The sequence below is a fragment of the Chondrus crispus genome, genomic scaffold (genome assembly GCF_000350225.1).
Source record: "Chondrus crispus Stackhouse genomic scaffold, scaffold_28, whole genome shotgun sequence".
Lineage (NCBI taxonomy): Eukaryota > Rhodophyta > Florideophyceae > Gigartinales > Gigartinaceae > Chondrus > Chondrus crispus.
The window spans coordinates 174,533-191,622 of record NW_005179179.1 but is presented as its reverse complement, the minus strand read 5'-3'; the positions used below and the strand labels follow the sequence as shown (position 1 = coordinate 191,622).

Here is a 17,090-nt window from a genome sequence, read left to right as displayed (position 1 = left end):
GCGCGACTCACGCGGCCGTCGAGTCGGACGACCCAAAAGCGAGTCTCGGGGCATGCGCCTGTGCAGTGTGGGGATGCGTTGCCTGCACTTGCTTGTAGAATACGATTGTGAAGGTGGTCCCCGTTAAGGGACAGAGAAGTCCTAGAGAAGCACCAACACGATACGGACCCCCTTAACAATCGTATTCTACAAACATGTGGGGGCATCGATACTCCCGCGACTAACGCGGCCGTCGAGTCGATCAGACGAGGCACGCGTGATATGTTCAGGCCGTCGACAGCTGAACATAATCCTGCGTCGATTTGTGTGAAACTTGATTCTCGGGGAAGCAATGGATTACAGAACACGTGTGAGTCCGTCTAAATGCTACAGTACTACGGACAGATAGGAACAAGCAACTGGGTGCGACGGCAGTAGGACAGGGCCGAGTCTGGAATACATATGCCCTACGAGCGATCACGCATGAAGATAATATTAAAGCAGAGTTTTTAAGAGGAGTGTACTTCATGTCGTTGCGGAAAGACGGAATTGTTGGACGTCTGATTGATGAATTGTTAATGATTGTGGAAGCGTCCTGCCACAACCAGACGGCTGCAGAAATGCGAGAGAAATGCGAGAGCAGACCGAGTTGGGAGGGGTGGAAGGGTGTTAGCAAAGTTACAAGCGTGGGTTTGTAGTCATTTGTGTATGTTCATCATTGATGATGTGTGGGTCGTGAATGATATGGACGCGAATATCCTTCAAAGAGGTCTGTTCTCGCTGACACGTCCGGGGGCCAGCGGAGAAACGAGGGGTAGAGTACTGTACTCCACGAGAGATAAGGGGCTCCGTCAGATTGGCGAGCGGGTTGCTTTCAAGCTGAGGGAGGTGGAAGGGAAGAATGCAGTTGATATGCTTGGGCACGCGAGTGAGGCAAATCGAGCGGAACTGGATGATGCGAGATGCAAAGAGGTCGTGGGTGAAATATTGGAAATGTGTGGCGGGCTGCCGCTTGCCCTGAAAGTGGCGGGAACTAGTGTGAAGTACATGAGGAAAAGATGGGAGGGAAAAGTGTCAGAAGCATGGGGGGCGTACCTTTCGAGGATGAAGAGCCATTACACGATTCGCGGGGAGAGTCCGTTGGACGAATGTCTGTCGTTGGATGAGACATTGCATACATCACTAGATACTGTGGAGTGTGATGTAGGGAGCAGTGGGGACACGTTTTACGATTTTCGTTCTGAAGGATACATCGGAATCTGTGCGTTATGAAGATGCAAGACCGTATACTTTGTGTTTAGTTGGAGATTGTCGTCCCATCTTACAGTTGCAGAGACATTCAAGTCGGCATGGATTCCGGGGGTGAAGTGTATGGATTTCTGATGGGGGAGTTCGGAGCGAGAGAACAATTTTCACGCAAGCTGCTGGGAAGGAGACGAAGATTGTGCGATTAGAGGTGGAGTTCGAAACAGAGAGCCATGACTACCGCGCACAGTTGCAACGCAATACTACTGTCTCGGGCGGCAAGCGCCTTTCACTTTCCGCAATTTAGACCACCACTACCCACTAGCTTCATGATAGCAGCCAGATAGCCCGACCTTCCGACTACGACCCCGTGATCGTGGTCTATCTGCAACACTGGACTCCAAATGGGCCGTGACAGCTTCAGACCCATCCTCTCGCCTTTGCACAATTCTTCCCTCCCTTGAAATATTTGTGACGTTCGTCCTGCGCGAGAGGCCGTACCCAAGTCTGTCGTCCTCAGGACTCGACACGTGATTTCTTGCCAATCCTCTACCCTCCTAGTACGAAGTGTGATCCCTTTCTCCAGGTCCAACACTTCACGCTTTCGTCCCCCGATCCCGATTCCACACGTCTTCCGTCCCTATTAATCGCAACGCTCTCTACCAAATTGGGGTGTCCAAATAATGCCTCTCCGACTTGTGCTCCTATCTCCACGTCCTACACCCACACGCTCCTGTCGCGCGATCCAGATACCACACTTCTTACGTCCTCACTCATCGCAACGCAAACCACCCACGACCCATGACTGTGGAAACTTCTCAATACTTTCCTCTTCGATGTAATCTGCAGCCTTGACGTCCTGCCTTCATATCCAATAACAACATACCCCTTTCTCTCAGAAAGTTGCGCAGGTAGCTGTCGTCACGGTCGGTTTTCTCTAGTCCCTTCGGATGCTATACTTCCATTGCCCATCCAGAAATATGCGCTCAAACGCCAATGTATGTATGAACTACCGATCTGCTTCCCTTCATCACTCAGTAAACAACTCTAGGGATGCGAGCGGACCTGACGTGTAACACTGTTCCATTGCGAAGGCGTGTCCCCCAACCAGACAGACGACTAAGAAACCTTCACAGTGGCGCCAAGTATTCGGACAAAAGCGACAGAGCCGCCATCTCGTAGCCTCCCAGCACGCAGGAGGTATCGTGATCCAATCACCCACGTGGGTTCGGTGTTCACGGATCCAATATAGAGGTTGGCTGACCAATGAAAGGGTATCGCTGTCTCTCCGCAGTGAGGTGCGCTCTTGTGCTCACGGCCTCCTCCACAACGGTATGCTCGCTCACGGATATCACAGACATCGTTGTGCCGTGTACGGACTGATTCGGGCAGTGTCGGTTGTCGTTGAGCTCGACTTCAACTTCAACCACGGCATTCAGATGGGCCTGTGCCTGGGGGGCGTCACGTTGCACTTGCTGAAGCCGCGCGGCTCGCCTGTCTGCACGGAAGTGAGTGGACGTGTTGGAGCAGGATGGGTTGCCGCGCGATACAGACAGAACGGGTGCGTCTGCGGAGGACGTGAACAACCGCGGGTTTCACGACGTCGAGGTGACGATGCTCGATGCGCTGGATCTTATGCTACTCATCGTCACGAGCGAGAGGTTTCGCAAGATCGAGCTCCCAGAGGTGCCCCCAGGCGAGCAAAAATGTACAGGCAGCTGACCATTACAGTTGTCAAAGCCAAAACGTAGAGGTATCATTAGAGCACGACCACCAGTGGGCTGGCTATATCAACCTATTTCCAAATTTTAGCCCGCCGAAAACCAAAGAATCATCCCCACCAGCGGTCAATTGAGGTAAAAGGGAGTGACCCCTGGCCAGGAGACAGGTGGAGTTGGATGTGCACAGTATACAGTGGTGGAAAAAATAAAAGCACCCCCCAAAAACGGGCATTGCTGGACAGAGAAAAGCGAGTGTTTAAAAAAGAGCTTTGCAGCCCCTCAGAAAAGGACCGTGAAAAACGAATCTGTAACCAGTTTTATACAGTCGGCACTATATTTTGCATTACAGTTCAATAGTCATTTGACAAGTGGAAATTTTTATAAAGCAGCCTGTCTTATTGTGCTCTGCATGGGGTCTCTAATACTTCGTTGCCCGTCCGTTGCTTTTAACAACGTCAAAAAAACGCTTCTGCATTGAACCCACTAAGTTGTGGAGCGTTTGAGCTGGTATGGCATCCCAAGAAGACAAGATGCACTCTTTGAGCTCTTCAACCCCTCCAAACTGACGTTGATGCTCGTACACCTTCCGAGCCAGAATTCCCCGGAGGTTTTCGATGGGGTTTAAGTCAGGAGACTTAGCTGGCCCGTCCAGAACCACCATATCCTCCTCATTAAACCATTCCCTCACAATATGAGCGTGGTGTATCGATGCCCCATCTTGCTGAAAGACCCAGCTCGGTCCCAGTTCTTGGTCCGCAAACGGCAACAGCAAGCTCTCAAGCGTCCCAATGTACTTAACTGCTGTTTGTTGGCCCTCCAAAATCGCCAGTTCACACTTTTCCCCCCTGCGAAGGCTCCCCAAACCATCAATGAGCCGCCCCCTTGCTGGCGCTTCGAAAGAATTAGATCTTCACGTCTTAGATCATGCCAACAACAGGCAAACCCGTCCGGGCCGTCCAAATTGAACTTCTTTTCGTCACTCCAGACGACTTTGTTCCAGTCCGGAATGGTCCAGGTAACTTTTTCGGTCGCGCGGGCGACGCGCGCAGTCTTGTGATGAATAAGCATTTGCAGAACTCTCTTAATCTTTTTATACGTCAACGTTGGGTGTTGGTTCAGTATCTGCCGCACGCGTCTTGCTTGCACAGGCAGTTGTAGATCCTGAGAAAGCTCTCTAGACCCTAAAATACCCTTGGATGCTTCGCGAAGGAGCATGCGTCTACCTGCGACTGTGAGCTTTCTTGGTCTTCCAGCTCGTTTTTTTGACCCATAGGCTTCTGGGTTGCGGAGAAAGTTTTGCACGGCCGCCCGACTTCGCTTTAACTCCTTCGCGATGCGAGATTGGGACCATTTGCCTTGGTGGAACGCCAAAAATTTTCCTCGCTCTTCAGCGCTGAGTGACCGACCGCGAGGCATGTGTTCGAGCAGTAAGAGGGATGGAAAAGGTGTTGTGCGTCTTGGGGCGAGACGCCGAAGGCGGCGTCTCGAGTGTGTGTGACGGTAGAGATGCGCACGAGCGCGAGGACAGTGCGCACGAGCGCAGGGACAGTGCGCACGAGCGCGAGGACAGTGCGCACGAGCGCAGAGACAGTGCGCACGAGCGCGAGGACAGTGCGCACGAGCGCGAGGGCAGCGCACACGAGCGCGGGGACAGTGCGCGAAGGCACTTAGCAAAGTCTTGCTAATGACGGGGTGAATGCTCACCAAAGCGTGAAGTTTACTTCGTTCTGTGTTCCGTCCCTCTCTCTCTTCAGCTTTGCAGACAACCCTCTACGATATGTATCCTATCCTATTTCGAGCAGTTGATGGTTTCCTAGGAACAGACAGTGTCGGTTCGAACAGTGTCAGTAGGCTGAACAGTGTCGGTAGGGAGAGCCGTTGCAGTAGTGCAAGAAGTGTCGGTAGGGCGCACAGTGCTGAAGCACCTGCACACGTAAAGATCACTGAAGGTACAGTACGAGCACGAGTAGACCACTCCCCCTCAACGAAGTTTTGTGGGACAAAGAGGCCTTGTATGGAAACCTTGTACAGTGCCTCTAATGTTGACGAATGACACGATTGTATCAACAAAAGGGACCTGGGGTGTTCGTGGTACTATTTGAAGAGCTGGTGTTGCCTTTCTCCCGCCAAACACTGAACAACTTGTCCGTGTGGTGTTGTTGGGGTGTGGTGCTTTATATATATTACCACCTGTCCATTTGATTTTTGACTGTAATGCAAAATATTGGCTATACTGTATAAAACCGTTTACAGATTCGTTTTTCCCGGTCCATTTCTGAGGGGCTACGAAGCTCTTTTTTTAAACACGCGCTTTTCTCTGTCCAGCAATACCCGCTTTTGGGGGGTGCTTTATAATTTTTTCCACCACTGTATGTACTACATATAGTAGCGATATCGGACAGGGCTGTAAGGAAAGGAACGTAGCGAAAGATCGTAGAAAGGATGAGCGTTAGGGTGACCCCACCGCCAACAAAATTTCAGTCCTAAAATTCCAACTACTAAAGTTTGGACCGATGGATTAAAGTTTGGACCGATGGAAGAGATTTTGAACCCCACCGCGCCAGCATTTGTCCTAAAGTTTAGAATTTGGGAAGGATTCTTTTCCAAACCAAAATTATTTGGTCGAGATTATTGTCCAAAGCGCCGTTTGGGCGAGCTTCGTTCTATAGTAACGGTACAAAAAACATCTGAATTTCATGTGCTTACAGCTCTACCAAAGCTCTTCCAAATGGCTTTGGGGCTGTTTTGACTGAAGTCCCATCAATAGTGTGGGACGCAAAAAGGAGTGTTGTGCAGCCTTCGCTCGTGGACATTTCCCATCTTCTCCCTCCTTCTCGTCTTCTGAGAAGTGCAGGCAATGGCTGAGGTGGTTACTAGGACTGATGACTCGGCAGTAAGAGTGGGGGAAAAGGGTAAGGGACTGGGGTGGTCAGACGAGGAGAATCTTGCCCTGTGCGTTGCTGAGAGCGCAGTTCCAGAGTCCATAATAGGAATTGAAAGCGTGGTGTACTTGCCGAGTTGATAATTCCCAAACAGGAGCCTACATATTATGGAGAGCGGGCAAGTGACGAGCAAAAGTTGCCGCCAATTGTGGAACAGACGCGTGCAGTAGCTTGCTTCTTTGCGCTAAATGTATTTCTACGACATACTTGTAGCCTAATTGATAGATGTATCGTGTTACAGGCGCTGTGGGGTTCATCTCTGAATCACCACCTCCCCCAAAGCGCGGCTTGATTAAAAGATAGTAGATCCAATTACCGGAGGACAACTGTCTGCTTTTTGCGATTTTGGGCAAGGCGCGGTGGGGTCACCCTTAGCGATATCCAACAGTCGCCGCGATCTGACGTGTACAGTAGTGAGGTGAATGGAAGCGGGAAAAGTGTTGAGAAAGCAGAGGCCGTGGTGTTTGAGCGTGCTTGGAGATGATGAGCAGCAGAGGCCTTGGTGTTGGGGCGTGCTGTAAGAGGGTGACGAGTAAAGGGGGCTGCCCTTTGTTTCGGACAGGTTGTAAAAAATAAAATGAAAACATCTTCATCAGGTCAGATTGGGATTTTTGCAGGGTCAAAAGAAAGCTCTCGTTCTGTTCCATCAGCTCCATCAGCCAGTCAATACGTGGCGGCTGCGGAAAGTACGGGAAAACAGCGCAAACGCGAGTCCGCCACCACAACCGACGGCGTGCAAATGGCACGAGATGATCGGACACACACAGTCCATCTCTTAAAAAATCACTATTTTATTTTGAGGTTTTTGGAATGCCACGTCACAGATGCAACCACATCACCAGGCTCTCTTCTTCTGCAACGCTTTACGCCGCGCCACGGCACGCCGCATGTTCATGGACCGAGCTCTTCCCTTCAACACAGACACCGATAAACCAGCTAGCGCCGCACGCCGGCTCCACCGGTAGGCGTGGAACTCCTCTCCTTCCAGTACATGCTTTTTGTCACGGGCGGCAGCCTTTCCTGCCACTGCAGCAGCCTTTAGTTCGCGCTGTAGACGTTTAGCCGCATCTGATTTCATCTTCTTCCTCGCCAAATACAGAGCCCTTTCTGACGTTAAAACAGCCCCTTTAGACGTGTCGATAAATCCGCAGTCTGATATTGTAGCGTCCTAACCCAACACCACGTGGCGCATTTCTGTGCGCTTTAATTCAAGCAAGTGTTCCAACTCCGAAACTGACACCATCGTGTCCTTTGAGCTTTGAAGGCGGGGCATTCCAAGCAGCTGGCTTGCGTCAAACGGCCAAATTCCAGCCCTTCTAAAGCCCGTTGTGATGTTGTGAGCGGTAAAGGCCTTTCTAAAAGCATGTGTCAACATACTGCAAAACGAGAAGGCGCCCCAATCGTTCGAGTAAGATTTAGAAACAGACAGGTTCACTGATTCATTCAATGCATTTTTAAATGACGAAAACACAGTGACGTCTAGCGGTTGTGTTTTGCCAGAGGTATGTGTGTGATAACTCCTCTCCGCCCTGGGTTGGGTGAGAGGCGGAGGCTTTAGCGAGGGAGCACGCGGCGCGGACGCGGCGCGCCAATTGAACCGATCGGACGAGCTCGCGAAAAGGGAGTGGCTCACTGGCCGGTTACGCTCAGTCGCCCCGTGGTGCGTGAACGCGAGCGACCGGTAACGGGTTAGAAGCCAGCGCGCGCGACAGACAACCGAAAACGGACGTACGTAGGCGCAAAAGGGACGGGGGCGAGCTTGCCCCCGTTTACTGGTGGGGACGGGTGCCAGGTCTTAACCCCGCAGAGGGACGCCTCGGACACCTGTTCCAGTACAGTAGTACAGTACCTGCCGCCTAGTGCGTGCCTGGTACTGTACACAATTAAAAAACTAGCGCCATAATTGCTACTACCGCACGGACGCTGCTGCTACACGTGTGCACTACTGTACACGCGTGTTGCTTACAGACTACCGCACGGACGACACGTGTGCTAACGCACACACGTAACACGCGTAGACTACCGCTCGGACGACACGTGCACTACTGTACACGTACGCCAGATAACGACCGCTCGGCATGCGCGCGCGCTCGCTACACGTGGGCACAGCCGCCCACATGTGTACCGTATACGGCCGTCCGATGACCTCCGCGCGCTCGCGCCGGTCACTGTACTACAGTGTGCGCGGGGAAGGCATACACAATCACCCCATGTGCATTGAGCATCTCTAGCGTTCTTACCGACATGTGGCATCGGTATCCATCTAAAATTAGTAGAACTTTTCGGTTGTTGGATGTTAGGTCCGCCACATGTTTGACAAAATGAGTACACCAAACATAAAATTTACCACTGTCAACCCCTCCTCCTTCTCCGCGCATTCCGAACACGGAATGCCTTGGCAAGTAGTCAGAGAATGTCTCCGTAACCCATTCTCCATTTCGTTCTACAACACGATAAGGCACTCTTTCACCTTTGAAAACAAATAGTGGCGGAGCAACATGTCCTGACGCAGAAACCGCCGGGAGAATTATGACACGGTTTTGGTTAAGAAAATTGCCCATTTTGGCATCCGCCGTGCTGTTTCGCGTGACGTAAGCACGGCTGCTGCCATTTCCATTCACATCTCGTTGCGGCGTGGCTCCGGTCTCGTCGCAATTCCATATGCGATTGGCGTCAATGTGGTGCTCGATGATAATTTTTTCGATTGTACTGAAATGATGCGTGAGCACAGCAGCATTGCAGGCGCGAAACCGAACCCCTTCCTGGCGGAGAGGTTTGACAAACCTTATCGTGTCGCGGTCTCTTTTAGTGAAATTGCGCAAGAAACGGTCTCCCGGAATGCGGGTTTTAAATTTCAAGAGGCGCCCACGCACAGGGAGCATTCTTGACACAATAATCGACACGGCCTCCTTGAGATGTATACGTCGAAGGGGGAGACCACGCTCTGCATATCTGATCAATAGTGATATGATCATCTCCTCCTCCACCTTAGTGAGGGTATCGAGTCGTGAGCGTGAAGCTAGCACAAACTGGTTTTTGGGATTTGCAGCTTGGACGCGGCTGCATATTGTGGACTTGGGAATTTTTGTGACGGAAGATGCGTGTCGATAGGTGCTGCCATTGTGCATAAGACCTATAGCAGCTTGGATGCGCTTCTCACGTTTGTTTGAGGCCATGGCTTTCTCAGAGGTACTCGGTCGGAGCAAGTGGTGGACAAGCGCATATGCCGTGCAGCTGCTCAGTTTGGTCTTTCAAGGGTTTACTTCGCAATGAGCCGGAAAAGAAGGTGTTTACAATTTGAACTGACCGCCCACCATGACGTCACGTGTCCTGCAAAGCCGATTTGGCAGATTGGAACTCTACACTGGTTTTGTTGCCGCATCTGCTGACAAGATATTTGAAAGTACTAACACTGCTGCTTAATGGCTTAATTACCAAACATTTTCCAATTTTTTTGCATGTCCGAACTCTTTGTCACTGTCCAAAAAGTTGGGACCCCCCTTTAGAAGAGGCTTTGGTTTAGTGGTTCGGAAATTGTTATGATAGATTGGAAAGTATGACTTACTTTTTTGGGAAACTTGCGGTTGTTGAAAACGGCCCTAGATGATGGCTCACTCGGGGTTGAAGGTGGCGCCTATGTTTAGCAGGTGGTTGTGCCTACCCCCTTCGAATCCCCAGCTCGCAGTCGACGAACCCTCTTTATACAAACCTAGAATGTAGCTATACTAGACTGAAATCACGCTAGACTACATTAAAAACTAACTTCTCGACTATAATCACCTCTCCCAGTGCCAATTTCCCACCTTACTATTTGCATGTTTCTCCTCCTCGGTCCTCTTTGTCCTCTTCTTTGGTCCTCTTCGGCTCTCCGCGGAGAAGAGGACGAAGTAGAAACCTTACTCTTTAAAAGAAGGAGGACCAGGGAGCACAGTGATGGCATAAATGGGACAACGCCTTTCAAGTACACGTGTAATTTTAGTAAGGCGTTACAACTCCTCCCCTTTTAAGAGCTTATTCGTCCTCGAATAACTTTGCTGAGTATGCTTCAATGAGGTGTTGTTGACTTTCTAGGTCATGCTTGTTGATCCATGTGTCATCGATTGGATCGGTGTTCTTGAAATGAACAAGGAACTGAATGTCCCCGTTATGGATACGATGGGCCAATACACGATCTATGTTCTTCGTCTCGGCTGCGATGTCGAGGTTGAATCTTTTTGGATCTTGGCGTCGGGTCTTGTCAGTCTCAAACGGCTTGAGTAGAGATATATGAAACGTAGGATGTAAGTTGCGATACTGATGTGGAAGGTCAAGTCTGTAGGCATTTCCGTTAGCTAGAAGTTCTGTGACGGTAATTGGTCCGACGAATTTTGGTGCGAACTTCTTGGTTCTACCTATCTTGATGGGTAAATTCTTGGTTGATAACATTACTTTGTCTCCAATCTTGAAGTGAAGGTTGCGGCGTTTTCTTGTTGGTATTTTCTGCGTTGCGATCATTTGCTTCTTCTGTGGCGATTTTGACCATTTTTGTTGGCCCTCGTAGTTTCCTGTGGGTATAAATCTGTTGAGGTATTCTCTGACGGATTATTTTCGGTATAGTCGGAGTGGAGGATATCGGATATCGAAAAGGGATGTTGACCATACTCTAGGAAGAATGGAGTTTGTTTGGTTGCGTCACTGATAAGGTTTTTGTACGCAAACACTATACCTGGTAGGTACAGGTTCCAGTCTTTCTGGCTAAAGTTAACAAAACAACGAAGCATTTCCTGTAGTGTGCGGAACGCTCTTTCTGATTGACCATCAGTTTGAGGATGAAATGCTGTTGAGAAGTTAAGCTGTACTTTTAAAGGCTTCATTAGCTCCCTCCAGAAGGATCCTGTAAATCGTGAATCTCGATCCGAGATTATTTTCCTGGGGAGGCCGTGATGTTTGTATATTTCTCTGTAGAAAGCATCACCAATATTATTTGCATTTTTATCTGTTCCAAGTGGGATAAAGTGTGTTCTCTTTGATAGTTTATCCACAACTACGGGGATTGCTGTTTTTCCCTCGTTCGTTTTTGGTACGTCGAAAATAAAGTCCATCGATATTTCTTCCCACTTTTTCTGTGGTGGAAATGGTCTGAGGTTTCCGGCTTGATTTTGATTTAAACGTTTAGCTTCTTGGCATCTCTGGCAGGTTTTCACGTACTGATAAATTTCTTTTTTCATACCGGGCCAGAAGAAATGCCTTGTGATTAACGATAACGATTTCTTGCTTCCGCGATGTGCTCCAAGCAATGACTCGTGGTTGTCGTGCATGATTATTTCGCGTATTGTTCCTTTCGGAATACAGAGTCTGTTTTCGAAGTACAAACGCTTCCCTATTTTATGGTAAGGATCCTGTGGTTTCTCAATGGTTTCTTTAAAATGTTCATCATTTTTGTAAGCTTCCCCGAGCTTATAAATTGTTTCTTGGCTAACATTCACAAGTGTGAAGGCCATTACCTTCCTTACAATATTAGTAGATGTGTGATGAACTTCCCGATACTGTCTGGATAGTGCATCGGCTACTAGGTTCGATTTTCATTTGATGTAATCAATAGAATAGTCGAATTCTTGCATGAATTCAACCCATCTTGCTTGTCTTCTAGATAATGTTTTCTGTGTATCCAGATATTTTAACGGATGATGATCAGTCATGATCTTGAATTTAGAACCATGTAAATATGGTCTCCATGTATGCAGGGCATATATGATAGCTAAGTGCTCTCGCTCATGCGTACTGTATCCTTGCTCTGCTGGATTCAGTTTTCTAGAAGCGTATGCCACAGGACGACATCCGGATTCGTCGGTTTGGGTCAGTACCGCCCCGACACCTGTTTGAGATGCGTCTGCAGTTAGTTGATATAGCAGATTTGGATCTGCGCATCTTAGCACTGGTGCTTCTGTTAATCGCTGCTTTAGCTCCTGAAATGCTAAAGCTTGCGGCTTTTCCCATTTGAAGGGATTATTTTTTCGAGTAAGGTTTGAAGGAGGGGTCGCAATTTTTGCGAAGTCTTTTACAAACCTTCTGTAGTAATTACAAACTCCTAGAAAACTCTGCACTTGTGCTACATTTTGTGGTGCTTCCCAGTTCTTTACTGCTTCAATTTTCTTTGGATTTCCTTGAATACCGTCTTTGCTAATGATGTGTCCTAGGTATTCAATGTTTTGAGAGAGAAATTCACATTTTGATAGGTTCCCATACAGCTTGTGTTCTCTCAATACGTCTAGTACTGTTTTGAGGTGTTTCACGTGCTCTTCTTTTGTTTTGCTGTAAACAAGTATATCGTCAAGATATACAAGAAAAAGTATCTAAATAGGGCCTAAATATGTTGTTCATTAATGTTTGAAAACATCCAGGTGCTCCCGTTAGTCCGAATGGAGTCACCAAGTATTCGTATTGTCCGTACCTCGTCCTAAAAGCAGTTTTCTCTTTGTCTGAGTCTTTCAGCCTTATTTGATGATATCCAGATCTAAGATCCAGCGTCGAGAAGTATTTAGCTCCACCGACTTGATCCCATACTTCGTCAATTCTTGGTAACGGAACCCGATTTTTTATCGTTTGTTTGTTCAATGCTCTGTAATCTATACACATTCGGAGACCTGCATCTTTTTTAGGTGTAAATAGTACTGGACTTCCCCAAGGGCTTATGCTTGGTCTGATAAATCCTAGGGATAGAGCCTCCTCAATCTGTTTTTTCATTTCTTCAAGTTCTTTTCTTGAGAGCTTATAGATTGGCCCCATCTTCGGTTTTGCATCTTTCTCCAAATCTATACTCATTTCCACTGACCGTTTTGGTGGTAGTCCATACGGTAACTCTTTGGGAAATACATCTTTGTATTCTTCCATCATACCCATTAATTCTTCATTTTTAAGCACTTCAGGACCTTCCCCTGTTCTTTTTTCTTCACTGCTTTTTAACACTACATGATATATCATACTCTTTTGCTTTTTTGCTAGTCTCACGAACTGCTTACTCGTCAACATGAATGTAGGGTGGGATTTCCCATGTTGAAGAGCCTCTGCGTCCAGAGTTATTAATCTAGATCCTTCTTTGAGGAGCATACGGTTATCCTTCCAGTTGATTATTGGGTTGGCTTCAGATAGCCGCGCCTTGCATAAGATTAAGTCGTAGGCGATCCAGTCCACTACGTATGGCCGTACGTTGATGGTAGCTTCTCCAATCCGTACGTTTAGATTCTCGCAACACCGTTCCATTGGAACTAGTGTTCGGTCCCATAGTTCTGCATTGAGACTAGTTTTCTCTCTTTTCATTTTCAATTTTTCTGCATATTTCTTTGATATTACGATCTCCTCACACCCACTATCCACAAGGATGTTACATGAGAAGTTGGCGGTACTACTTTGTACCCTTCCCATGTAAACCAGTAGCCTTTGTCTCTGTGATTTTCTCCTTATCCTGTATGGTAAAAATGCACATAGTTTCACATTATTATTTTCTCTACTTGATATCTTCGACCTAAGGTCTTCTTTTTGTGCTTTTTGTTTTTTCTGGTTTTTTGTGTTTTTTGATTTGTTTTCTTATGGAAATCGGCAATTTTACAAGCTTCCACTGATGTGCCGAGACTCTTCAGTGGAACTGGTAGTTTTTCTTATGAGGATATGCCTTGTTGTTCATGTAAGGCTTGTTGTAATGGTTACGCGCTATGCAATTTGGTTTTGCACATACGAAACATAACTTGTTCTCGATTCTCCGCTTTTTCTCTGCGTACGAGAGTTTATTGCTTTTCTGATAAGGAATGTTTCCTATCTGCATTGGTGTTGGTCCCCATGAATACCCTGATGTAGGTCTGCCGAATCCGAAGAAGTTCTGACCACTAGTGTACAAGCTGTCTAACCTATCAGCAATCTTCATGGCATCCTGTAAGGTTACAGGTTCAGCCCGCTCAACTTCAATACGAGTTCGGGTCTTCAGTCCTTGACTGTAATGGAAGATCTGCTCCGCGGCTGACATCGTCGGAATCTGTAAAAGCCATTTTGAGAACTCCCTGTTGTATTCTCTTACAAGGGTGAGCTTACCCATTTGTTTCAAATCACTGAGAATCTTACGTGCCGTGAGTTCACGGTTGACCGGCTCGAAGAAATTGAGTAGTTCTCTCTGAAAGTCTCCATAGCTACTTATGGTTGTACCGTTTAAGGTTACTAACTCCCACCATTGGAGTCCTGCTCCGGTCATGTAGCTTACGGCATACTTTGTCTTAGATATGTCGTTTAGTTGTGTGTTTTGAGTTCCAAATATATTATCTAGACTCTTCAACCAGCTTCGGATATTCTCACCACGAAACTTCTCAGGTTTACCAGTCTTTAGTTGAGGGCTCAGCGAACTTGTATTGCTTAGGTTCGCAATTCGTTGGTTAGCAAAAGCTACTGCTGGGTTTGCCTGGTTTACTTGTTCCTGTAAGGATTGGTTTGCTTGAGCTATGTGGGCAGCTTGTTCCTGTAAGGCACTGATCTGGTTCTGTAATGGGATAGAAGTATTCTCAGGATCCATTTTTCTAATGTGTCTGCTTTTGGTGACTTTTTGCTAAGTACTTGCAGATTTTCCAAACGTTTTCACTTTAGTAGCTAAAGTAGAAAAAAGGAATTTAGTGTGGCTTTGTTTGATTTTTAACCCAAAAAATTCAATTTACTAATTGTTGTACTTTTTAGCGTACTTGGTAAAATACTTCAACGTTTTTGAAATATTATGCGGATTGGTTTTTTTCGGCTTCGTGATTTTTGTCCAACGTTGAATCACGTGCTTTTCGGAAGCCAAGTGGACCAAGCGGAGAAGTTTTTCCTTACAGCGTCGATGTTCGTCGTCCAACTTATGGATGTTGTACAGTAGCGGATTACTGTAATTAGTGCGACACAGTTCGCAACGAATGGATAAAATTTTCTTGTGTTCTGTATCCAAATTATTTAATGCACTGTTGAACCAACGAGCCGTAATGAGTCTTCTAATATGGTCCTCCGATTGATTGTGGTCCTCCCACAACTGCGACGGCGGCTTATTGGAACGACAAGTGGAGCAACGGGGCCCAATTGGCTGTGACACGTGGCCGTGTAGGGTGATGGTGAGACCTTGATTGAGCGCGCCTGCTTCGAGAGCGTCCAGTAAGGAGCGCTCGTTATCCAATGGTTTGCTATTTTTTATTGAATTTTTCTGAGGTTGCTGAGGCGCCTCGCTGGCCGCAATTTCCGAATCTAGCTTTTGAGCAATTTTTTCTACAACAGCGACCTGATCCGCCGGTTGGGCTTCACGATTCGTTAATTTAGAAATTTCAGACACTTGGAAAATTAAAAATTGTTCGGTTAGAGATCTGGAGCGATGCTACCAGTTTTAGTGGTTCGGAAATTGTTATGATAGATTGGAAAGTATGACTTACTTTTTTGGGAAACTTGCGGTTGTTGAAAGCGGCCCTAGATGATGGCTCACTCGGGGTTGAAGGTGGCGCCTATGTTTAGCAGGTGGTTGTGCCTACCCCCTTCGAACCCCCAGCTCGCAGTCGACGAACCCTCTTTATACAAACCTAGAATGTAGCTATACTAGACTGATATCACGCTAGACTACATTAAAAACTAACTTCTCGACTATAATCACCTCTCCCAGTGCCAATTTTCCACCTTACTATTTGCATGTTTCTCCTCCTCGGTCCTCTTTGTCCTCTTCTTTGGTCCTCTTCGGCTCTCTGCGGAGAATAGAACGAAGTAGAAACCTTACTCTTTAAAGAAGGAGGACCAGGGAGCACAGTGATGGCATAAATGGGACAACGCCTTTCAAGTACACGTGTAATTCTAGTAAGGCGTTACACTTGGTGTTGGAGCGTGCTGTAAGGGGGGTGCTTGACAGTCGCCGTACAGTTGAAAATCTTGGAAAGATATTGAAAGTTGAACTCGCGATCACTTGTGTTGAGCATCGGTGCCCAGCAGGATGCGCTATGGGACCATAACCTCAGGTAAAAGGGAGTGCCCCCTGGCCAGGAGACAGGTGGAGTTGGATGTGCACAGTATATATAGCAGCGATATCCAACATCAACAATGGATTTTGGCGGGCTATAATCTGCAAAACGGGCTATCCGCATATCTATATTTTCCAATTATAGACATGCGGATAGCACTGGGCTATCCGTAAATGCAGGTATTTTATTCAGAATTCATGATCACAACGGCCAATGAGCAACCTCCGATTATCCGATAGCCCTCCAGATTGGCGCCGCGAGGTTCGAGTGGAGCCCTTCCCGCCATACCGCGCGGCGACCGTAGATCAAAGTCACCCTAGCGCCAAAGTCCGGATGGGCTGTCATCGTCTGTATACTTCTTCAATCACTCGTCATCTCAGTCTCATACATTCAACCCGCGGGAGGACGTTGGGTTGTCGCTGCAAGTCTATGTACATGTCAGCATGTCCTCCTGTTCATCCGAAGAAGATGGCAGCCCCGAGTTTTCGGGGGAAATTCCTGAAACCGAGGCGTAAGATTTGCCAGAAAGCAGCAGAACCACACAACCTCCGTCACAATACGAATTCCCCCGGGATGCCCTTCGCAATGACATCAGTGTATCCCGAACTCAGCATGTGAGCAACACACCTCGAGCAGCAGCCGGCACGCCCTATGAAACGCATTATAATCTCCCCTTGCAAGCTAGTGCTATTACGACGCATCCAATACCTGAGGTCATCCCGGACACAGGCACAAATCCAAACAGTAAGACCGTGAAGCGGCGCGTATCGCGTCGCGGCGCACCCAAGGTTGCAGAGAAGCTTCCTCAAAGGGGAGAGGAAAAACATTTGCGGCAGATGAAGCACTTTATCTTGCCAAGGCCTGGGTGTACCAGTCCATGAGAGGGCCGAACCAAACAGATTATTCTCTCTGGGCTGGTACCGCTGATTATTGCAAGACGAATTACAACATGGACAGGACACTAGAGTCCCTGCGAAGTATTTGGCAGCGCCCAACATTACCTCGCCGCTGTATCGAAGATCAGCTCGGTTCCAATTTCCGGAACGACCGATGCAGACTGCGCCGAATTGGCCATGGAAGATTTTCGCAGACGTGCAGGGGCAAAAGACAGAAATGGAGTCTTTCAGTATTCCCAACCATTCAAATTCATGAAAGCCGCTGATTACCTTTCCGAGCAACCTAAATTTGGCGGTGCTTATCTTGGCCACAAGGCGTCCAAC

At 47.8% G+C, this 17,090-nt stretch overlaps 1 protein-coding gene across 1 annotated transcript; it reads right to left on the bottom strand.

The window, feature by feature from the left end:
* Window positions 1–3,629: 3,629 nt before the first annotated feature.
* On the bottom strand, window positions 3,630–4,361 carry CHC_T00005291001 (hypothetical protein). Its single transcript, XM_005717048.1, has one exon. The coding sequence runs from the start codon at window positions 4,359–4,361 to the stop codon at window positions 3,630–3,632; it is 732 nt and encodes a 243-aa protein (XP_005717105.1).
* Window positions 4,362–17,090: the final 12,729 nt, after the last annotated feature.

Excerpts from the sequence above, each read along its gene's own strand:
- CHC_T00005291001 (XM_005717048.1), bottom strand. The coding sequence starts at position 4,361 with ATGCCTCGCGGTCGGTCACTCAGCGCTGAAGAGCGAGGAAAATTTTTG.